The sequence below is a fragment of the Drosophila gunungcola genome, unplaced genomic scaffold, assembly GCF_025200985.1.
Source record: "Drosophila gunungcola strain Sukarami unplaced genomic scaffold, Dgunungcola_SK_2 000001F, whole genome shotgun sequence".
Classification (NCBI taxonomy): Eukaryota; Metazoa; Arthropoda; class Insecta; order Diptera; family Drosophilidae; genus Drosophila; species Drosophila gunungcola.
This window is the reverse complement of record NW_026453197.1, coordinates 660,964-681,273: the sequence shown is the minus strand read 5'-3', so window position 1 is coordinate 681,273 and position 20,310 is coordinate 660,964. Positions and strand designations below refer to the sequence as shown.

Genomic DNA, 20,310 nt, shown 5'->3' with positions numbered 1-20,310 from the left:
CCCGATATATATGTACATAGTTATAACACCATAGCTACAGTTGTAAAGGAATAGTCATAATTGCCAATGTAAGCAATGATATTAAATTGGCGCGAATACAAGGAAAGCGGAAGAAGACTGGCTTTGATAAGGTGTTACATGAATTACCTATATTTTATATAATTTAAAAATGTTAACAAAAAAAAGAAAGGGCAAATATATATATATATTTATTTTTAAAGACTTTGTTTTCCATTAAATACAATTTTGTAAAATTTTGTAAAATTTTGTAAAATTTTGTAATATATACATTTTGACAGGTTTTCACACTTTAGATGCACAGCTTTTTCAGCTTTTTAGTAATTTTTAACTCTTCATTTGAGTTCAAACTATTCCTTGAAAAAAAAAAACAAACATATTTCAGATTTTTTGTGAAACAATTTATCATACTTACTATAAATATAAGAATAAAATGAATCCAAAAAGTTTATAAAGTAATATAATATTTTATACATGTTTAATAATTAAATGGCTAATAATGTATGAAGGCAATAGCTCTAGTTATAATAATTATAAAATGAAATACGTAATAAACTAATTAATTTAAATGAGGGCTGACACACATACATTTCTATCATTGGACTATTACATTTATTTCAAATAATTAAACCATTATTTTATGAGAATACTTATTGTTCTCAGCCGTTAAAAAATTATGAATATGAAAAGTTGACGTTTATAAAATACAGTTACCACAGCAGGTTGTGAAAAATATTTTAAATTAAATTTAAATGGATAATATTATTTCTATTTAAATATTATTACTAAAACGCAATAAACATATATTTATAAATTTGTAACTTCCTAAGCCCTTAACTCAAACGTATCTCAATAAAACCTTTTCGTTGCCATTCTTATTAAATTCTCTCCATAAAACTCAACTCCCGCGCTAATCCCAATTGTAATCCCCGACAAGAGGCCAAGCTCACGCCGATTGAATAATACCAGACAGTTCCAGTAATTCTTAGCCTACATAGATCTATAAAAAATACATTCATTGATTTCCGAGATGGTTGTCGTCAAATAATTAGAAATGAATGCAGCTGACATAATGGATGGAAAACAAAGCCAAGATCCCTGAAAAGGACACGGAACAGAACAGAAGCAATCGAGGCAGTAGGCCTCGCGAAGGAGGTACTTAAAACTCACTTATTAACGCTGAACTACCAGAAACTTGTTCGGGATCGTGTCCAAACAAAAAACCCCTTAATGTCCGTAAGACAAAACATATTGTAAAACAATCGAAAGGGCCAGCGCGTACAAAAGACTACAAAGATTTTATGATTACGCGAACACGGCCCAAAGACCAAAATTCAGGATGCGATCGTAACGGTCGCGCGGGGACACCAAACAAGGCTTATAAGGGGTGGTGCTGGTGGGCTGACCTGCCCATCGATCGGGCCCATAAAGTTCACACAACAATTAGGCAGCCACAGCCCAGATTTTGTTTATTTTTTTTTTCGCAAACCGTCAACAATTCGGCGGAATTTACTGCGTGGGCTGGGCCTTGGGGAAGGGTAGGTCCTATGAGCTCTATAAGGTTGGGCTCTAGTTTTATCCCAGGCACGGGCAAGTCATGTAATAGTCTACGATGTTACCTGGAAGTCATTAGGGGCACACAAAAAGGCTAATCCTTAAGTGATCTATGTAAACATATGGTAATTTCATTCTAGACGAATCCAGAGTTCTTATATTATATTAAGATGCTTGCTTGATTGTACAATTTGTAAATAACTTAAGCAACCAAATTAGCGAATTAAATCTTTATATTTTTTCTATTGAGTTAAAAAAAAAAATTTTTTTTAAGTCCCCTATTCTCTTAATTTTTAATTTTACCAACATTTCATTAATTTTTTTTACACATTAATATCCTTGCTGAGGGTTGGTCAAAAGTTTATATGTTTCTATACCGTGTGCAAGCTCAGTTTAAAAGCTAGAGACTAGACTTTTGAAATCTTTTTTTTATGTGTACGCAGATCAAGATCATGGACGCCTATATCCTACAGCTGCCATAGGAATAAACAGGCAAAATTGTTAAATATCGTCTGATTTTGTTTTTAATTTGAGTTTTTTTTAGTGTTTATAACCTATAAATCTATATTTGATTAAAATCTGTAAACTACATAATATATCTGCCATACATATATCTGCCATGCTAACCATACGATTCTAAGCCAATATTTCGAGCAGTGTCACATATAGGTTCTTGAATCTTTTTAAATCGTATTGTCGCAAATGTACACTGATACATACACGATCGGACGACTATATTCTATATCTGCCTTAGAAAAGATCATGTAAAATCTAATCATTTTGTTTTTTTTTTAATTTAGCTTAAATCTCGTTTTTTAAAACATTGGCTGGCCGAAGTCAGTTTCCGTTCTCGTTTTAATTTTATTTTAAAATTTTTGTTTTTCAGACTTAAGAAATAGTGTATACATTTTAATCAATCTATGCAGGCCTGTCAACAGATTCATAATCATCCCCAAAAAACTCTGAATCCAATTAAACCCTTTATCAATGAACGATTTCAATCCAATCTCTAAAATACTCTAATGCATCTCTATCTGGCCATCGTAAATTAGAATCTGTCCCGCCATTGACATTAACAACCTGCCAAGAACTCGATGGTATTTATATATTTTCCTTCAATTATGTTAATAAATCCATAAAGAAAGCAAAGCAAGCGCCATGGCCCATAAAGCAGACTCCAAAATAAAACTCAAGGGGCAATCAGACCATTTAGAGATATGTCCCAGTGCCAGACCTAAACCGATATAATAACTTATATCTGTAGGTTGGTATATATGTAGAATGAGTTCGTCGTCGCCAGACGGATGTGAATATGGATGTGGATGTGTCTTTGTCGTGCGGCATTTGCTGTTTGGTCGGTTCGTTTAACGTTTTGGAGAGTTTTATGGCCAACGGCCCCGGCCAAACCCCTCCACAAAACCCCTTCGTTCCACCCACTTCCCCAGCCGATCCCTCAGCAAGTGCATTTTGCGTTGTATCAACCAGCGCAATCAAACACCTTTATGGGTGCCGCGACATTAGCGATAAAATATCTTTGTTAATAAAACAAATTAATATGGAGAGGGACACCAAAAGAAGGCCAGTCACATTTGGGTGGAAAGCCCAAAGTTATTTTTGGATTCGCAGCCAAACCTTTTTGTGGAATTTCCCTAGAATATTGCAAATTTACCCCTAGCAATTGTTGTTAACCCTCTTTGTTAACGGCAAGGCAGTTGTCCAAAACCTTCAAAAGCGTTGGTGTTGAAAATGAAAGTAATCAAATTAATCAAATCAAATTAAATACCAGAAATAAAGACATATTTTAAATGATGTAAAATATAACCTTTAGTTTTATTTTATTTTTTTAATTTGCAAAACGTCAAAGCCTAACATTATTTTTCGATTCGCGGCCGAATTTCACAAGATTATAGAAAATTTACCCCTAGCAATTCTTCTTTACCTTCTCTGTTTAAGGTCTTTTTGACAAGATCTTTGTCCAAAACCTTTGTAAATCTTTAAACAAAAAGATTAAAATAAATAAGCTAAGTATAGTTTTGGTAAAAGTTTATTTTCAATATACGATCATTGTCCAAAAATATAGGCATTAATTAACAATGTTATGTATAGCGTGGATTAAGGGAATTAAAATAAACAATTTAAAAGAGTTTCGCTTAAAAACAAATTAAATACAAAAGGAATTTCATTTTGATATATATCTCGCCCTAGTGAGTGCCTCGAAAACGATGTGCACAGCAAAATTATTGGAACATGCCACAGTAGAATAGGAATAAAGTGTGTATTAAACCTCAAGACACAGATCAGTCGATAATTAATTGTCTGAATTGGTTTCTCATTTCATTTTACAAGTATTTAGAATAAGAATAGGCATCAGTTACCAGGTTTTCAGTTTCAGTAATAAAAGCGTATAAAAAATATATGATTTTTTTCATATGGGGTAGCATAGTTAGGCTTTTACGTTTTTTTTAACATTTCTGATTGCAGGACTCGTGGAAAATGCTACACAATATGAAGGTGCCTAAAAGGAGCGCCTTAAAAACATTCTCTTATACATTTTATAAACCAAATATAATATATTCTTTCTGTACTTTCTGGTTGGCATTTAAATGTAAAAACAGTTATTTTAAGAATAATTGGTTGATTTACTTAGATTAAGTTGGAAACTAAAATCGGCCTGCCAATCTGTCAATTTAAATATGTTTAAATGATTTTTTTTATTTGTTGCTTTTTGTGCTCACGAATTTCAAATTTAAGAATTTATGTTTATACAAACTGCTAAAAAGTAAACAAATTTATTACAAAAATATTAAAATAATAATTAAAACATATAAGAAATTAACCGATTTGTTGTCTAATTTAACCCACGAGTTCCATTCATCAGCAATATATTGTTCCCAAAAATCGATCTATGACTAGCCCATTGATTTAGTACTTTGTGGCTGTCGAAATAGTTCTAAGTGCTGGCTATCCATACTTTCTTTAAATCTCTCGGACACGCCAATCGCGTTGATATGTAAGCAAGGCTACACACACACACGGATTCACAGATGTACACAGCTAATGATCCTAGGCCCTTAGATCTCTACAGATGTCTATTTATATATGTACAGAGGGGGAATTGTTTGATTCATCATTTCTACGCGGAGCCTAGAACCTCATTGAGGATCATCTCGCGGGTCATCAGCTGTCCGTTGGTGACACGCGTCCGCGACCGACTCCGACTGAGTTGGGCCCTCCGTTCCGCTCCCGCTGGACGCTGACGCCGGGCTTGTCGGTTTCGCTGCCCAAAGGCGGAGCCCGTTTGCAGAGCCTCCAAGAGACTATCCATCACGCCCTCCTGCGTCTGGGCAGCATCCATGTCAACCACTGCCTTCTTACGCTGCTGTCGCTCCTGTTGCTCCCGTGCCGACTGTTCGCGTGCCTCCTGCAGACGACGCTTCTTTTCCAGCTCCTCGCGCACCCGCACATTGTCGTTGTGCGCCGATTGGAAGGCATCCTTGAAGGTCTTGATGTCCGCAAAGAACTCCTCCATGGTGTATTTGGTGGGATCGAAGGCGTAGTACTCGCTGAGATCCTTGTACAGCTTCTCCATTTGCAGCTGCATTTTGCCTGTAATAACAAGGGGTTGTAAGTTAATTTGGTAAATCTTTAAGGAGAATTCATTTTACCCAGCACATCCACTTGCTGCCTGCATTCCTCGGCAAACTTGCCCATCACCTCGCTAAATTTGTCATCATCACACTGCGGTACCTTGTTGTTCTGCAGATCAGTTTCCAGATTCTTTACCGCCGAATTCATCTGTCTCATCGCCTTTTGGATGGCATCCATGTTAACACGCGACGCCTTATTCACATGCGATAGATCATCGTAGAAGTTCAGGGCATCTGGGAATTTCTTTTCCACAAGATCTGCCAGATAGTGCAGCAGTGTCTGCTTATTGTCCGCATCTTTTGTGTTGGACAGCTTGGTGAGATAGCTGATCTCAAAACCAAAGGCGGCCTCGTTTTTGGAGCCCGAGTTCATATAGTTGCCGAGCAGGAGGATGAGTTCCAGGATCTTGGAGAACTTCTTGCTATTCCGCACCTCTTCGCAAGCTGCCGTTCCTGCCACAATATCGGGTTTAATATCCTGAACCATATCCGCATAGGTTAGCTTAAAGTTAAGGTTGTGAAGACGCGGCGAAAGACGTTTGATTTCCCCTGAAATAAAGTGAGATTATTACTTCAACATTTTTGGAACACTAAATGTATATTTATCTTACCTATCGTGGCTGCAAATTGCTCAATGGGTGGGAGTGGTTCTCCCTTGGCCTTGATCTCCTGCAGACGCTTAAGTTGCTCTGGCGGCGGCAGGTACTGAATAAGTTGCTGCAGGATATTGGAGGACAGGATGGCGGTGTCGCAGCGCAGCAAGCAAATCTTGATCTGTTCATACGATAGGTGCTTCAGCGATCCTCCCAACATGATGGCCAAATTCTGGGCAGTCTTTGAGTCCAGCACACGCAGATCGACATTTTTCTTGGTCAGCGTCGTCGGCTTGTCCACCGCATCCTTTTGCTCTTTCTTCACGGGTTTGGAGGAGAATTTAACGGCCAGTTCGGCAAGGAAATCATCCTGGGCCAGCTTATCCTCCTGGCACTTGACCCAGAACGCCTTATCGGACATTTTTGCGGGAACAATAGCCTTCCAGTTGGCCCGCTTCATGGGATTCTTGACCTCCCACTTCTTCTTCGGTTTCAGACCATGAGGAAGCACCGGCACCATGGGGCCCATCATCATGGGCGGCGGTGGAGGGCCGCCCGGGCGCATCATGCCAGGCATGGGTGGAGGCGGTGGGCCTCCCATTCCTGGCATGGGAGGAGGTGGAGGCGGTCCACCAGCCATTCCCGGCATGGGAGGTGGCGGAGGAGGCGGTGGCCCCCCACCAACTCTGCCCGGCATGGGGGGCGGAGGTGGAGGAGGTGGACCTCCTCCTCCTGGCGGTGGCGGCGGCATGGGTATATTCACTTTGGGCAGCTTATTGGGCGAGGGAGCCGCCACACCGTTAGCCTCCATCAGCTTGACCTTCTCCTCGAGATGGGCCGCCTTCGCCTCCGCCTCCTGCTTGGCGCTCTCGAGCTGCTCGATCTTCTTCTCGTACTCCTCCGATCGCTTCGACTCCTTGGCCTTGGCCTTCTCTACAATATCGTCGAGCAGCAGTGAGGTGTCAATGTTAAAGTTCCTGTTCTCAAAGTTCGGATCACAGTAGCCCTTGTGGAAGACAATCTGCGAGATGCACTCCTCAATCAGTTGATAATAGGCAGGTCGGAAATAGAAATCATCCCTGATATAGAGCAAGTGCTGCAAGATGGACAGGAAGTAGGGTTCGGAAGTGGTGTCAGTCACCAGGTTCTTCAGCACATCGAAGCAATCCGTGGCATCGTCCATGTTGAAGGTGACGTTATCGAAGCGCTGCACAAACTCCTCGAAATCATCCTCCCGAATCTCGTTGAAGATCTTGAAGTGCTGCTGCAATGCCTCATTATTGCTGGTCTCAACGATTTTGGTAAACTCCTCGAGGCGATCGTACAGACCCATCCGCATTATCTCACATCGCAGATGCAGTCGGAAATTCAAGTCCGTGGGGGTGTTTGTGAGAGTATTAATGAAAATCAAACTGTGACAGGCCAACTCTCGTTTGGGATCTTGTTGATCCTGAAACAAGGCATCCACTATGGGTCGGAATCGTTCGCTAGCCTTGAAGGATGTGGCTGCTATTGTGGTAATAGCTCGCAGCACCTTCTCGTAGCCATTACGCTCGTAGACAATGCAGAAGGAGGCCAGCAGTTTGAGGGCTTCGCACATGGTCTGCGGCTTGCGGGGATCCAGGGATTGTGCCAGCAGCAGCACCACACTATGCTGATCCGGATTGAGCACCACATTCAAGCCCCACGTATTATTCATGATGGCCTTCAGGCAGCGAATCGCCTCGAACTCAATCTTCTCATAGCTGGAATCCTTCTTCGACTTGGCCAGCAACTTTTCAATTGTCCCGATGCCCGCCACCCCGAATTCCTTGATCCACGAGATCGGATTGCTGGTGAGCGCCACGCGCAGAGATTCCACGCACTGGTACACTTTGTGCGTGCTGTGCTCCCCATTCTGCAGATATTCCACGTAGTCAATGGGCTTCTCGAACCGGGAATTGGCGCTACGCTCCAGTGAGTTTTTACCTGGAATACGAGATTGGAATGGGAGTCCGATGAGTAAATGTAATGGATATCAGTGAGGAAATTAACTGGATAAGAATCAAGCTAATACACAGCGCAATTACACATATCATTTTTTAAGAGTGAGGTAGGGCTTACTAAATTTAATTAAAAGTTCCTGGTCTTTATGGTAGACTAGATGGCTAGATGAGGGTTTGATTTACAATTTTCCCTACGTTTTCTCAATTTAACTTTTAATTATTACTTTTGCATACAAGTATTTAAAGAGGTTTTACAGTAACAATCAAAAGTAAATTTGTTATTCAGCTCACACATGTGTTAATTTATTGATAAAAACAATAGAGGCGTATTCCACAACACCTCAAGGTTTTTTTGTTTAAGAGAAAGAGGTTGTTCGTCGCTAACAACACCCATGGTTTTAGTCATTTCAACGCTGATTCATTCGACCCTATCTTTAGTCTATAAAAACGACATACATTCATATAGAGCTGTATTGGCAGGCTGATAAGAAAAACATTTAATTAATTAGAATACCACTTAAGAATGTCAACTAACCTGACATTTAATCTTTAATTATAATTGAGTAAACAGAATGATTGAAATTAAAGTGTAATCAATCCTTTTTTTGTATACTTTTACTTTTTAGTTGTGTTTTGAATGTTGTTTAGGTGATTCATTATTATATTTGAAAATTCATGGCTAGTGTTTAACGTTTTTGTTATTGAATATTTTATCTAAAAGAATGTCAGATAAGGGTAGTTAAAAGGCAATTAATAAGAATAAGAACCTTCGGAGAAACCTTCTGTGAAACTACACACCCCTTTTTTGATTACCTGCACCACTGACATCATTCAAATTGGCCAAAACCCGCCCTCACTTAATACGTTTATCCGTCAAAACCCAACTACGTTAACCGTTTTATTAATTAACTCAAAACGCCAAACGAAGCGTGTTAATGAACAGCTTTGTGTACGAGTATTTTTTGTTGTTGGCCAGTCCATTGTTTGTGTTTTAAATTTAATTTCGCAACAAGTGGTTGCGGGAGGGTTCTGCCACAATAAGCACGACCCACAATTAAATATTTACTTCAGTTTCTCTTGTTTTGTACTCCAAGTTATTTGCAACCTATAAGATACGTTTCTTGCCGCAGCTCAAGTTTATTGACAAGCATCAGAATTTATTTTCAGCTTGATTTTGTCATAATGTGTTTAACGTTTTCGCATATTTGCATTTTATGGCCGTTCCAAAGTGTAAGGAAAATCACACATAGACGTTGAGAGAGCAACAACCAAAACTCTCTTTTCTACTACACTGAAACTTAAGAATATAAGCATTACATTTTTGAATTAAGAACATTTTGATAAGACTAATTTTAAAATAAGAAAAAAAATAAGTTTATTAAATGGATAAATGTTCAAACATTTTTATAGCCAATATTTTAGTTAGACTCCGTCAGTAATTAGAATTTTAATAGACTTAAAAAAAATGTAAAATATACTGCTATAAATGGTATAGTGTACAAAATAAGAAATCTATTTTTAGTAAAATTATTTTCCATGTACATTTGCCTTCTGCTAGTCGATCTCTCTCCCGCATTCGCATTGCACTTGCTTATACAACAAAAAGAACGAAGCGCTAAGTAAAAAAATCATTTTCTCACTGCCACTTGACGTAATTTAAATTGTATAATATGCATGGTAAAGAAAATTTCAATGTCTTTGCATTCTCATTTTTTGCCGCTCGACTTTTGTCACGCATTCGTCGTACACTTTGGTACTTGTTAAATACTTGATAAAATGGGGAGAAGATAGTCCGAGGTTGTGGTGGCGCAATTAACCGTTACAAACGATAAGAGAAACTTTGATTCTACGCTTTTCACGACTGATAATGGACCATGAGGCCGATGGGCTGATGTGGATTTAACTGGAGCGGAACGCCAAGAATGAAGCTGAAAGCTAAGTTAGCATTGAAATGCTCGAGATATGGCTGGCGATGTGGTACAGTGATAATTACATATGTACATATGTAGGCTGGTACAGTAGATAATCCCATTACTACTAATATTTTTTGTATTGGGAAATAAGTTTGTTAGGTTAAGTCTGGTGGGATACGAATATACTTTATAAAAAAACAACTGGCTTTATCAACTCCAAGTTTTAAATCGTTTAAAAGGAAATACATATGTACATATGTATATGTATGCATACATTGTAAATATTGAAGTTGAATCAGAAAAATTCTTGAGTCAGCTTAGAATTAATTTTGAGAAATAAGTGCAAATTATCGTAATGTAACAAGATATTAATATAGTTACAATAACATTACTTCGTAAAAATCAAAAAAAAAAAAAAATAAATAAAAATAAAGTAAAAACACACAAGCATTAATTAAAATAAAATGTTTATAAACCGTTGACAGTATTTTTTGATTGGCTTCAGGTTAATTAAATGTAACTTTAAACACTATAATTTGTAATTACTTATAAATACATACATTAAAGTTTTTACCACTTAGGAACGTACATCTACCTTAGAGATCGTTGACATCGCAGCTATCAATACGAATAATTGCTTAAAAATTAAAAAAAAAAACGACAATCCTCGGAATAGCGGTATGTGATAAGAAAACAAATAATGCCGAACATGGGCGCAAAGCAAATTGGCAACTAAATAAAACGGTAAGCAAACAGAAAGCGAAAATTCGCAGGCACACGCAGACACCACGTAAAAAGCTAAGCACACAGATACACGTACCGTTACCTGCTAATCTTATCAGAAATGGAATGCAATTTACCCCGGGAATATGGCAAAAACAAAGAAGGGTAAATAGTCATCCAACTTGGCTGCACGAAAATCGATTGTCTGATGTTTTATACCCTTGCTGAGAGTAAACCGTTTGGCTACGTAGCATTAATATCTTCTTTTATAGCTGTCATTTGCATTTAACACAATACTAAAGCGATATAAGTGCTGTTTTTAGAAGCTCGAAAGTTTTTGTTTTTTTTAAATGATTTTTTTTTTCAAATTCGAATAACTGTTAGGCTTGGTTTGTTGGGTAGAATATTTTCGTACTGCTGGAAGGGTATAAAAACATCGACTTGCTTTCCTATTTGATATATGTATGTTCTTTTTACCTTTTAAGTGCCACATAATCATCTTTTGGCGCTCCTCCTTGGATTTAGCCAACAGGGGCTCCCTCTTATCCTTGGGTATGTTCATATCCTCTATGATCTCCAGGAATTTGGCATCCAGCTCCGCAACGGAAAGCTGCTGGATATACTGCTCAAAATCCTCCACGCCCGGCACCACATAATTATCCGTTGATACGGGTCGCCCGCCATGGGTTAAAGTTCCACTGCTGATTGTTCCACCTTTGGATTTTGAGGGTCTTCCGAAGAGACTATCCAGGAGCCCGCCACCCGTAGATTTGCCTTTCTCGTGACGAGACATTCTGCAAAGATAACAAATAAATTAAGTTTATTCATATATTTTTTTTAAAGGACAAAAACCTAACCCCAGCTTTTTGAGACGCATTTCGGTGAACAGCTAAACGAAAACTAAACAAAGACCACTATGGATTTTTGGGACATGCGCAGTTTTTAATGTTTTGGGAAGACAACTTGCACAGCTGTTTTTTTGTTTACAGTTGAAACGAACCGCGATTTCTGATGCTTTTCCAACGAATGCATCCAATCGATGGAATGGATGGATGGGAGGTGGTCGATCATTATCAGCTATAGTTTATTTACAATTATCTTGGGTGCCCATAATGCCGATTCAGCCTCAACTGACTGTGGAAATTTCAATTAACACGTACAGTGGGCAAAATAAGTTTAAGTACACTTTGCATTGAAATTTCATATAACATGTTCGTAAACTTTGTACATAATGAGGAGATGGAGGGTTCCTATACACTGGTTCTTTAAAAATAAAATCTGAAAATTTGTTTTTAAGAAAAAATAAACAATAAATAGTTTTTAAAATGTCTACTCAGCTTAGTAATTTAAGACAATATTAAAAAATTTGCACAAAACTTTGTTATGAGATTAACTTTTTAAAATATGTTGAAGTCTGTTCAAAGCTTTGCATATAAAACGGGGAAGAATTTTTTGTACGGTTTGTAATCGCAAAATCTCTACTAGTCTCTAAAAAATAAAGTTTTCTAATTTAATTACGTGCTAACCACTGTGCTATTCACAACATTTGAAGCGTGAAAACGACTGATTAAAATCATAAACAAAAAACTCAAAAATAAACCAAGCAAGTTGGACAAAATCATTATTAATGCGCGCTAAATTTACAAAATGATGCGATAATTGCGCCATTCCATAATAGGAAATGGCACGAAATTCGGTGAGCTAAATAGAGAACTAAGTAGAGAGAGAACGGTTAAAATACATGCTTATTGAGTGATTCATTTGGCCAAGCTGAAATGCAGGCCGTTAGCATTTGAATTGGCTTCTATTAAAGGATGCGGTGGGAACAAACTTTAGCTTTTGCGTTAGCTTTGGCCAACGCATCTAATGAATCACTAATGGAATCACAGCGGCCAAAAGCAGCTGGAGAGGCAAAAAACAGCAAAATAAAAAAGGCAACGAGCAACAGGTTTTGCGGATTGTTCTTGCCTGCTGCACAGAAAACAATTACAGTGACGAACTTAATTATTGGCACAGTTGAGATGTCTGACTTTAACATAGCTTTTCCAAAATAAAAACTAAGGTATTTATATTATAAAAATTAAAATTATCAAAAAACACCTAATTTTCTTTGAACAAAATTATTGGCACACTTAACGTATTGGTTAAATTGACAGAGTTTTTGACGCTCGAATAACAATTGTAAGTCTAAGTCTAACATAGAAATATTATAATTTTATAAATACAAACCACTAAAAATCAAGCTTTTTTAAGAGCTATCCATTTTACTAATAGAAGTTATTTAAGAAAACAAATGATTCAATTTCAACAACATTTTTTTATTAGAAAATATTCAGTTGGAAGATGTCAATGCTAAGTTCACTTCTGATTCGGAGAATTAAAAAAAATATTGCATCCTATGTAAATTGTTAGTAATATTAACATAATTGAATTTGAAATCAATATTTACCGAAAATGTTGTGAAATAAGAATAATGAGATATGCAGATTATAAAATCCAATCTTAAAATAAATTCCTAAAAACAATATTTAAACCTAAAAATGTCCTTTTCAAATCTAAATTTAGTTAAGCTCCATATATGATTTTCCCTAAATTGTATGTTTTTTAAAAGAGGATTTTTTTTTTAAGTGTGGCGAACGGGCGTGCCAACTGTCGGCAAATCATTCACAATGGTCGGCTAGAGAAATCAAATTTAATATTTATTGTGACTCCGCAAAAGGCAATTGTGAATGGAGTGGTATGTGTGTGGGCAGAGGAGAAGGAGTATAAAGAGGGGAACGAGTGAAGCGACAAGTTCAAGCAGGGCAACAATTTCTTTTCAGGTCGCTAATACACATAAGCATGTGCGGAGGAAATGCTTTCAACAAGATTTCTTTGGCCAAAGAATTTACAGCAATTGCCTCTTTCTCTATTTTGTTTACATGCACTGCATCTCTTTCTCTCTCCTCTCCCCCCTCAACAACTCTTATATGTGTGCGTGTGCGCTGCAACTGCGAAAATGTAAACAAGTATAAAAACTTCTAATAACCGCTTGGAATTCCACGAAACGAAGCGAGAATTGGTAAAAATGCGCTCACCTTCGTTTTGATATCTGTGTCGCCTGCTCACTTTTGATTTTTTTCGGTGGTTTACGTCATAAGACCAGAAAAATAATGGTTTGCCACTCACACAGGCACACACAAACACACTCGCGATCAAACGGCTTTTGTTGTGGTTGTTGTTTTTGGTCTCTGGCTTTTTGTTTGTTTTATTGCGCGACGCTGGCACAAAAAAAACAAGCTGCTTCAACACACTTTTATGCTTTTTGGTTTAAGTTTTTCTTTCGGTGTTTTAAATCTTACTTATTTAGTTGTTGCTTTTGGTTTTGCCTTTGCTTTTTGCCACTTGTTGCTGTGCTGCCACGGATTAAACATTAAATAAAATCGGCTATCCGGCTTTTTTGCTACGCAATCACTTGGCTAGTTCTTTAATATCCACTTGGCATGCAGATTGCTGGCTTTTCGCGGCCTTAAATCGCAAAAAATTATAACTTTTAACACAAGCGTTTCGCTCAGCGCGTTGATCGGAATTAGTGTGACCGTTGTTGGATCGCTCAAGTATACCACAGGGGTTGAGAGGAAATGTACTAAAAGAAACCTCACAGCAGCCGTTAAGTGATTTTAGCACGGACTCGAACCAGCCCTTAAATTATGCTTATAGTTACTAAAGCTTTAATAATTTTTGAAATAAATATCACCTTACGTTTGGTTAAGCACAGTACTCTTATAAAACTAAAAAGATTTTTGGGCTACGAGAAAATTTGTGAATTCTTTCATAAGTTTATTTTATTTATATTGATTTTTAGGGTTTTATTATTTTCTCGCAGGCTATCATATTAAATCAAAGGAAACTTAACAAGAATTACAAAATGGAAATTTCAATTATTTTGTAATTTAATTTTAATTCTCAGATATACTACATTATGCAAAACATTTTGAGAGTGGTTGGCACCCCTTTATCATCCATCAGCTGATACTGGTAGGCACATTGAGACAGGACGACAACCCTGTCATCTGCCTTTTGTGAGTTTTGTTGATTTCCATCCAGATTATTTTTTTGTCCGGGTTATGCGTTTAAATTGAGTGGAATGCAGCGTGACAGGGACTCCTCCGGCTCTTATGCCCGCAAGGGAAACCGCCCACCAGGACTCAGGGGCAAAAACATAGGTCTTTACTATCGGGATCTAGCTCGTCAGCGAAAAAAGGAACGCGGCGAGGATGAGGACCCAAAAGAGCCACAAATCCGCCTGGGCTGCAATGTCAGTGTGCCAGGTGGTGTCCTCTCGCGCGTCAAGGAGTTCATGGTGGAATACAACCGAGAACCGGTCAGGAAAAACTCCGACATGGATGCCCAGTTTCAGCGGCAGTTCCGACATCTTTTGAGTGTAAATTTCGAAGAATTCGTGGCGGAAACGAAGGAGAAAAACGAGGGAGTGGATTACGCCAACCCAAAGCTGGACGAAAAGCTTCTGCAGGAGCTGGAGAACCGTCAGCAGGAAGAAAATGCCAGGAAACGTCTGGCGGCACGCCAAAAGTTGCCCACAATGAAGTACGCCGAGGAGATTGTCCGGGCGGTGAGGGAAAACCAAGTTATCCTAATTGTGGGCAGCACCGGTTGTGGCAAGACCACGCAGGTGCCTCAAATCCTCCTCGACGATGCCGTCTCCCGGGGCTGCGCCTCGTCGTGCCGCATTGTTTGCACACAGCCGAGAAGGATTTCGGCCATAACCATTGCCGAGTGGGTTAGTTACGAGCGCTGCGAAAGTCTGGGCAACTCTGTGGGCTATCAGATTCGTTTGGAGAGCCGGAAACCACGGGATAGAGCTTCCATCACATACTGCACCACCGGAGTGCTGCTGCAACAGCTTCAATCCGATCCACTGATGCACAATCTTAGTGTGTTGATTCTGGATGAAATACACGAACGCAGCGTGGAAACCGATCTCTTAATGGGTCTTCTAAAGGTTATCCTGCCCCACAGACCACAACTGAAGGTGATCCTGATGAGCGCCACTGTGCGGGAGCAAGATTTCTGCGACTACTTCGAAAACTGTCCCATGTTCCGCATCGAAGGCGTGATGTTTCCCGTCCAGATGCTATACTTGGAGGATGTCCTGGCCAAAACGAACTACCAGTTTCAGCAGTCTCGCGATCGTCGGCCCAAGCGGGATCGCCCTGAGCGTCGTATGCAGCACGAGGCGATGATAGAACCTTATTTGAGGCGCATCAGGAACTCATACGATAGCCACGTGCTGGAGAAGCTGCGTCTGCCGGAGTCAGAGGGCTGTGAGGACATTGATTTTATAGCCGATCTGGTTTACTACATATGTGAAAATGAGCCAGAGGGTGCCATTTTGGTCTTTCTGCCGGGCTATGACAAAATTTCGCAGCTATATAATCTCCTCGACAAACCGAAATCTCCCAAGGGCCAAAGATGGCGGGATCAAATAGCTGTCTTTCCACTACATTCCCTAATGCAATCGGCAGAACAGCAGGCTGTGTTTAGGCGTCCGCCGGCGGGCAAGCGGAAGGTCATCATCTCGACAATCATCGCAGAGACTTCGGTGACAATTGACGATGTGGTCTATGTGATTAACTCCGGCCGGACGAAGGCCACCAACTATGACATCGAGACGAATATACAAACGCTGGAAGAGGTCTGGGTTACGAAGGCGAACACGCAGCAACGAAAAGGCAGAGCAGGGCGAGTCCGGCCAGGGATATGCTATAATCTGTTCACCCGCGCTAGGGAGGATCGAATGGCTGATATTCCAACGCCGGAGATACTGCGCTCCAAGCTGGAATCCATCATATTGAGCCTAAAGCTGCTGCACATCGATGATCCGTATCGGTTCTTGCAAACCCTAATTAATGCCCCCAATCCCGAGGCCATTAGGATTGGAGTGGAACTGCTGAAGCGGTGAGTTTAATGCAATACTCCTTGGTAAACCGTGCTAATCTACTTTTTATTTGAATCAGCATTGAGGCTCTGGACACGTCTTGCACTCTTACTCCGCTCGGCATGCATCTAGCCAAGCTGCCCATCGATCCCCAGATGGGCAAGATGATACTTATGTCAGCTCTCTTCTGTTGCCTGGATCCCATCACTTCCGCGGCGGCTGCCTTGTCATTTAAGTCGCCTTTTTACTCGCCTTTGGGTCAAGAGAGTAGAGTGGACGAGATTAAGCGTAAGATGGCCCGCAATATGCGTAGTGATCACCTTTTGGTGCACAACACCATTGATGCCTACCGGGAAAGTCGCTTTGCGCATGCGGAACGTGACTTTTGCTATAAGAATTTCCTCAGCTCCATGACACTGCAGCAGCTGGAGAGGATGAAAAATCAGTTCAGTGAACTGCTCTACAACTACAAGTGAGATTGTCAAAGGATTTAATTAATAAATTACCTTATTTCTCATTTACGTTCTTTCTTCGCAGGTTTCTAACATCCTCCAACTGCAAGGATACTAAGTCCAACATGAATTCCGGAAAGATTCCCTTGTTGAGGGCCATTATTGGAGCGGGTCTATATCCCAACATGGCGCACTTGCGGTAAGTATTATTGAAACCCAACAAAAACTTTAAGCTCAAGTATTATGATCTGCAGAAAATCGCGACAGATTAAAAATCGGGTGCGTGCTATTCACACCATGGCAACGGATGATGGACGGCGTGTGAACTTCCATCCCTCCTCTGTCAACAGCGGCGAAAGTGGCTTCGATTCGGCGTACTTTGTCTACTACCAGCGGCAAAAGTCCACAGATCTCTTTCTGCTTGACTCCACAATGGTCTTTCCCATGGCCCTAATAATTTTTGGCGATGGCGTAGAGGCGGGAGTGACCCAAAATACGCCATATTTATGCGTGGCCAAGACTTACTAGTGAGTATAACAAATGTTTGGTTAAATTAGTTATTTAAATAATGCATTTTCTTAGCTTTAAATGCAATGAAGAAACGTCCGAAGTTGTCCTAGAACTGCGTAGCAATCTGGAGAAATTGCTGCTCAAAAAGGCTTTATATCCCGCGCCTATCGAAGAAAATGGTTATGAAAAGCAGTTGATCAAGTCAGTTAAATTCTTAACATTGTTTATGGACTAATATTAACAAGATTTTTCTTCCTTCACAGAGCCATAGAACTGCTTCTCTCTTTAGACGAAAGACTGGGCGAGGATTACATTTCCTCGGATGAAATTGATGACATATAATCTGCCTCATTAGCCTGGTGTTTTAGTTTATTGTTTAGCTCACGAAATAAGTCATCTTCGTGTGTAATTCTTATATCAAAACATTGTATATGTTAATAATAAATTATACGTGCAAACTAGTGATGCAATAACAACATTTCTTGGTAAATTCTTCCATCTAGTCATCCTCCAGGAGAGCAAACACGTTGCGGGATCGGGGCGGATCCTCCTCGATGGCACACTCGTCCTCATCCGCATTGGTCTCATCATTGGAGCTGTCCTCGTCTTCGTCCTCGCTATCAGCAGCTTAAATAGGTTTTTTTTGTAATTAAAAAATTAAATTTACACTTGTTTTGTGGTGAATACATACTATCTGAGCACACCGAGGAGGTGTCGCCGTTGGTCTCGCTTTCCGGCTCCTCCAGCTCAACCTGCTGGTACTTCTTGACCTCCGCCAGATCGGGATGTTGTAGCCAGTGATCACGCCGCTCCTCGAAGCCCGGCGGATAGAACTGCAGCACCAACAGCTGCTGACCGGCCAGACACATGCGAAGGATGTGATTGGCAGCCCGATAGCGATCCGGTCTGGCCGCCTTGGCGGTTAGGAATCCCCTCTTATAAGCCCAGGCATCGGAAATGGCCACCGCCGACCACTCGTCATAGTCCACGGGCAAGTGGAGCCTCAGAAGCTGCGGTAGATTCATATGCTCGCCCAGGAACTTCAGGGAGCGGTAGGGCACAGCCAGTTGGGAGATCGGAAAACTGCCCAGCAGCACTTGGAGACTTTTGGGAGTGCTCGAAGGAAAGACTAGGCCGGGACAATCGCACAGGCGGACCAGGGGGGTGAGGAAAATGGTCTGAAAGTGCTTAGTGTGTCCGGGTGTGCGACTCACGCTGACCACTTTGCGTCCCTTCAAGGCGTTAATTAGCGAGGACTTGCCCACATTTGGGAAACCAATGCAGCCAATGGTCAGGACCCCACTGTGATACTTGACATGCTCGTGGGGCGTAGTGTCAATGCTGCTGCTGATCTTGAGTTCACCCTCCACGGCCGTTGTCAGATTATCCAGGACGTCGAGTTGATCGCTCCGCATGTCCTCGCGAATCTTCTGCTCCCAGGCCGTCAGATCCACCTCCCCCTGCACGTAGCGCTGGCACTCCTTGTAAATGTTGTACACCCCCTCCATGCTCCTGCGATGCGCCTGCGGTCCACGCTGGCTTCCCGTGCGGGAGCGCGGCAGATAGGATGCAAAGAGCACCACCGGCAGATGGGGGTAGTGGTCGCGGAAGTACTCCCGCCAGGCAACCACCACCTGCGGCTCCACAAGATCCACTTTGTTGAACACCACAATAGCATGCTTCTTTAGCGTATTGATGATGTAGTCGTAGAGTGATGGCGGAAACATCAGCGTGGCATAGCGCACATCCACAATGATGAGCAGAATGTCCGAAAACTCCAGGACACGCCACAGCTGGCGCCAGGTTTCCAGGTTAAGTTCGAAAAGGGAGAGTTCCTTTGAATCACCAGCACGCTGCTTCTTTTGCAGCTCATCCACGTATTCCTGTGGAACAACACAAAAATCGGATTACGGGGTGTGTTCAGAAATATTTAAAGCGATTAAGACTTATCCGATCCTCTAATGGTATTTTAATTTATAGTAAATGGATTTTGAAACTCGTTCACGTAATCTTGGGAAATGATACAAAAAAAATAGTTATAAAATATATTCCCAAAATTTGTAACGCAGTTTATTATAATGGTTTTTAAATATAAAGTCATTTTGTACATTTTGATATTTAAAAAAAAGAGCAATCTTCAAAATTGGGAAAAAAAAAACTTTAAAATGTAATAACCAGCGGAAGACTGCATTCAATAGCTATTATAAAGAGGACCTCACAATAAAATAATAAGTAAAATTACAACTCCATTTAAACCAATATACTTTTGACATGACCTACCTTAAAATATCGATTCTCGGTGCGATCAAGTTGTTCTTTGGAATTTTCTATTTTCCAGGGCGGACGCACTGGAAAGTCGCAGCCGGCGAAGTACCGTTCGTCCACTTCCCGCTCCTTGGGACTTAGGATTTCTAGGGGTTTGAAGCCCTCCAGCTTCATCTGCTCCAGTTCCTTCTTGCCCTCCTGGTAGAACTGGAGATTATAGCGATTCACGTTTTTGTTGCGATTTCCACCACGGGCGAAAGGTTGCTCCATGAGTTTCCTTGTCGTTTCGGGAACATCGCTATCCTCGTAGGATTCCTGGGTGCTCCGCAAATATTTGGGCGGACCTGCCGGCATAACATTGTTAGTCATACGTTCAGTTTTCTTTCTTTCCTCCCCCTTTTTTACAGGTGGCCAGCGCAATGTTTTCTCACCTTTTGTGTTGCGCTTCTGCAGCATCTGATCCTTCTTCTTCTTGCCGCTGAAGGCCACCTTGCGCCGTTGCTGAGGCATTGTTTTTGGGTCGAATCCTGGTCTCACTTCCGGTTAATTTGGATTTGTCTAGCGCTCGTCAATTTGTAAGTAATTGTGATTGAATGTTGTTGCGGCTTTTCCTTTCAGCGAATTAAACGATTCAGACAAGTTGGCATCACCGAGAGCCAAAAAAAAGGGTTGTCGAGCTTTGAAAAGCTCGATAGTTGATTAACGACAATCA

The 20,310-nt window shown here is 40.5% G+C and overlaps 3 protein-coding genes across 5 annotated transcripts; 1 reads left to right on the top strand and 2 right to left on the bottom strand.

Annotated features, from left to right (window-relative positions):
• Positions 1 to 3,598: 3,598 nt before the first annotated feature.
• LOC128261454 (protein diaphanous) lies at positions 3,599 to 14,012 on the bottom strand. Of its 3 annotated transcripts, none has more exons than XM_052995167.1 (5): positions 13,511 to 14,012; positions 10,911 to 11,227; positions 5,831 to 7,780; positions 5,238 to 5,768; positions 3,599 to 5,178 (listed from the first exon to the last, which is right to left on the bottom strand). In XM_052995167.1, exons 2-5 carry the CDS (start codon positions 11,224 to 11,226, stop codon positions 4,706 to 4,708), a joined length of 3,270 nt encoding a protein of 1,089 aa, XP_052851127.1. In that variant the 5' UTR covers position 11,227; positions 13,511 to 14,012; the 3' UTR covers positions 3,599 to 4,705. The 3 variants fall into 3 exon arrangements, with proteins under 3 accessions (XP_052851127.1, XP_052851128.1, XP_052851126.1); XM_052995168.1 differs by having other exon boundaries at positions 13,775 to 14,012; XM_052995166.1 differs by lacking the exon at positions 13,511 to 14,012 and adding an exon at positions 11,291 to 11,386.
• Positions 14,013 to 14,434: 422 nt separating this feature from the next.
• LOC128261522 (ATP-dependent DNA/RNA helicase DHX36) lies at positions 14,435 to 17,809 on the top strand. The gene is made up of 6 exons (XM_052995258.1): positions 14,435 to 16,391; positions 16,451 to 16,843; positions 16,909 to 17,022; positions 17,078 to 17,350; positions 17,406 to 17,534; positions 17,597 to 17,809. Exons 1-6 carry the CDS (start codon positions 14,560 to 14,562, stop codon positions 17,673 to 17,675), a joined length of 2,820 nt encoding a protein of 939 aa, XP_052851218.1. The 5' UTR covers positions 14,435 to 14,559; the 3' UTR covers positions 17,676 to 17,809.
• LOC128261523 (guanine nucleotide-binding protein-like 1) lies at positions 17,673 to 20,252 on the bottom strand. The gene is made up of 4 exons (XM_052995259.1): positions 20,030 to 20,252; positions 19,614 to 19,942; positions 18,025 to 19,216; positions 17,673 to 17,960 (listed from the first exon to the last, which is right to left on the bottom strand). The coding sequence occupies exons 1-4, from the start codon at positions 20,106 to 20,108 to the stop codon at positions 17,833 to 17,835; spliced, it is 1,728 nt and encodes a 575-aa protein (XP_052851219.1). The 5' UTR covers positions 20,109 to 20,252; the 3' UTR covers positions 17,673 to 17,832.
• Positions 20,253 to 20,310: the final 58 nt, after the last annotated feature.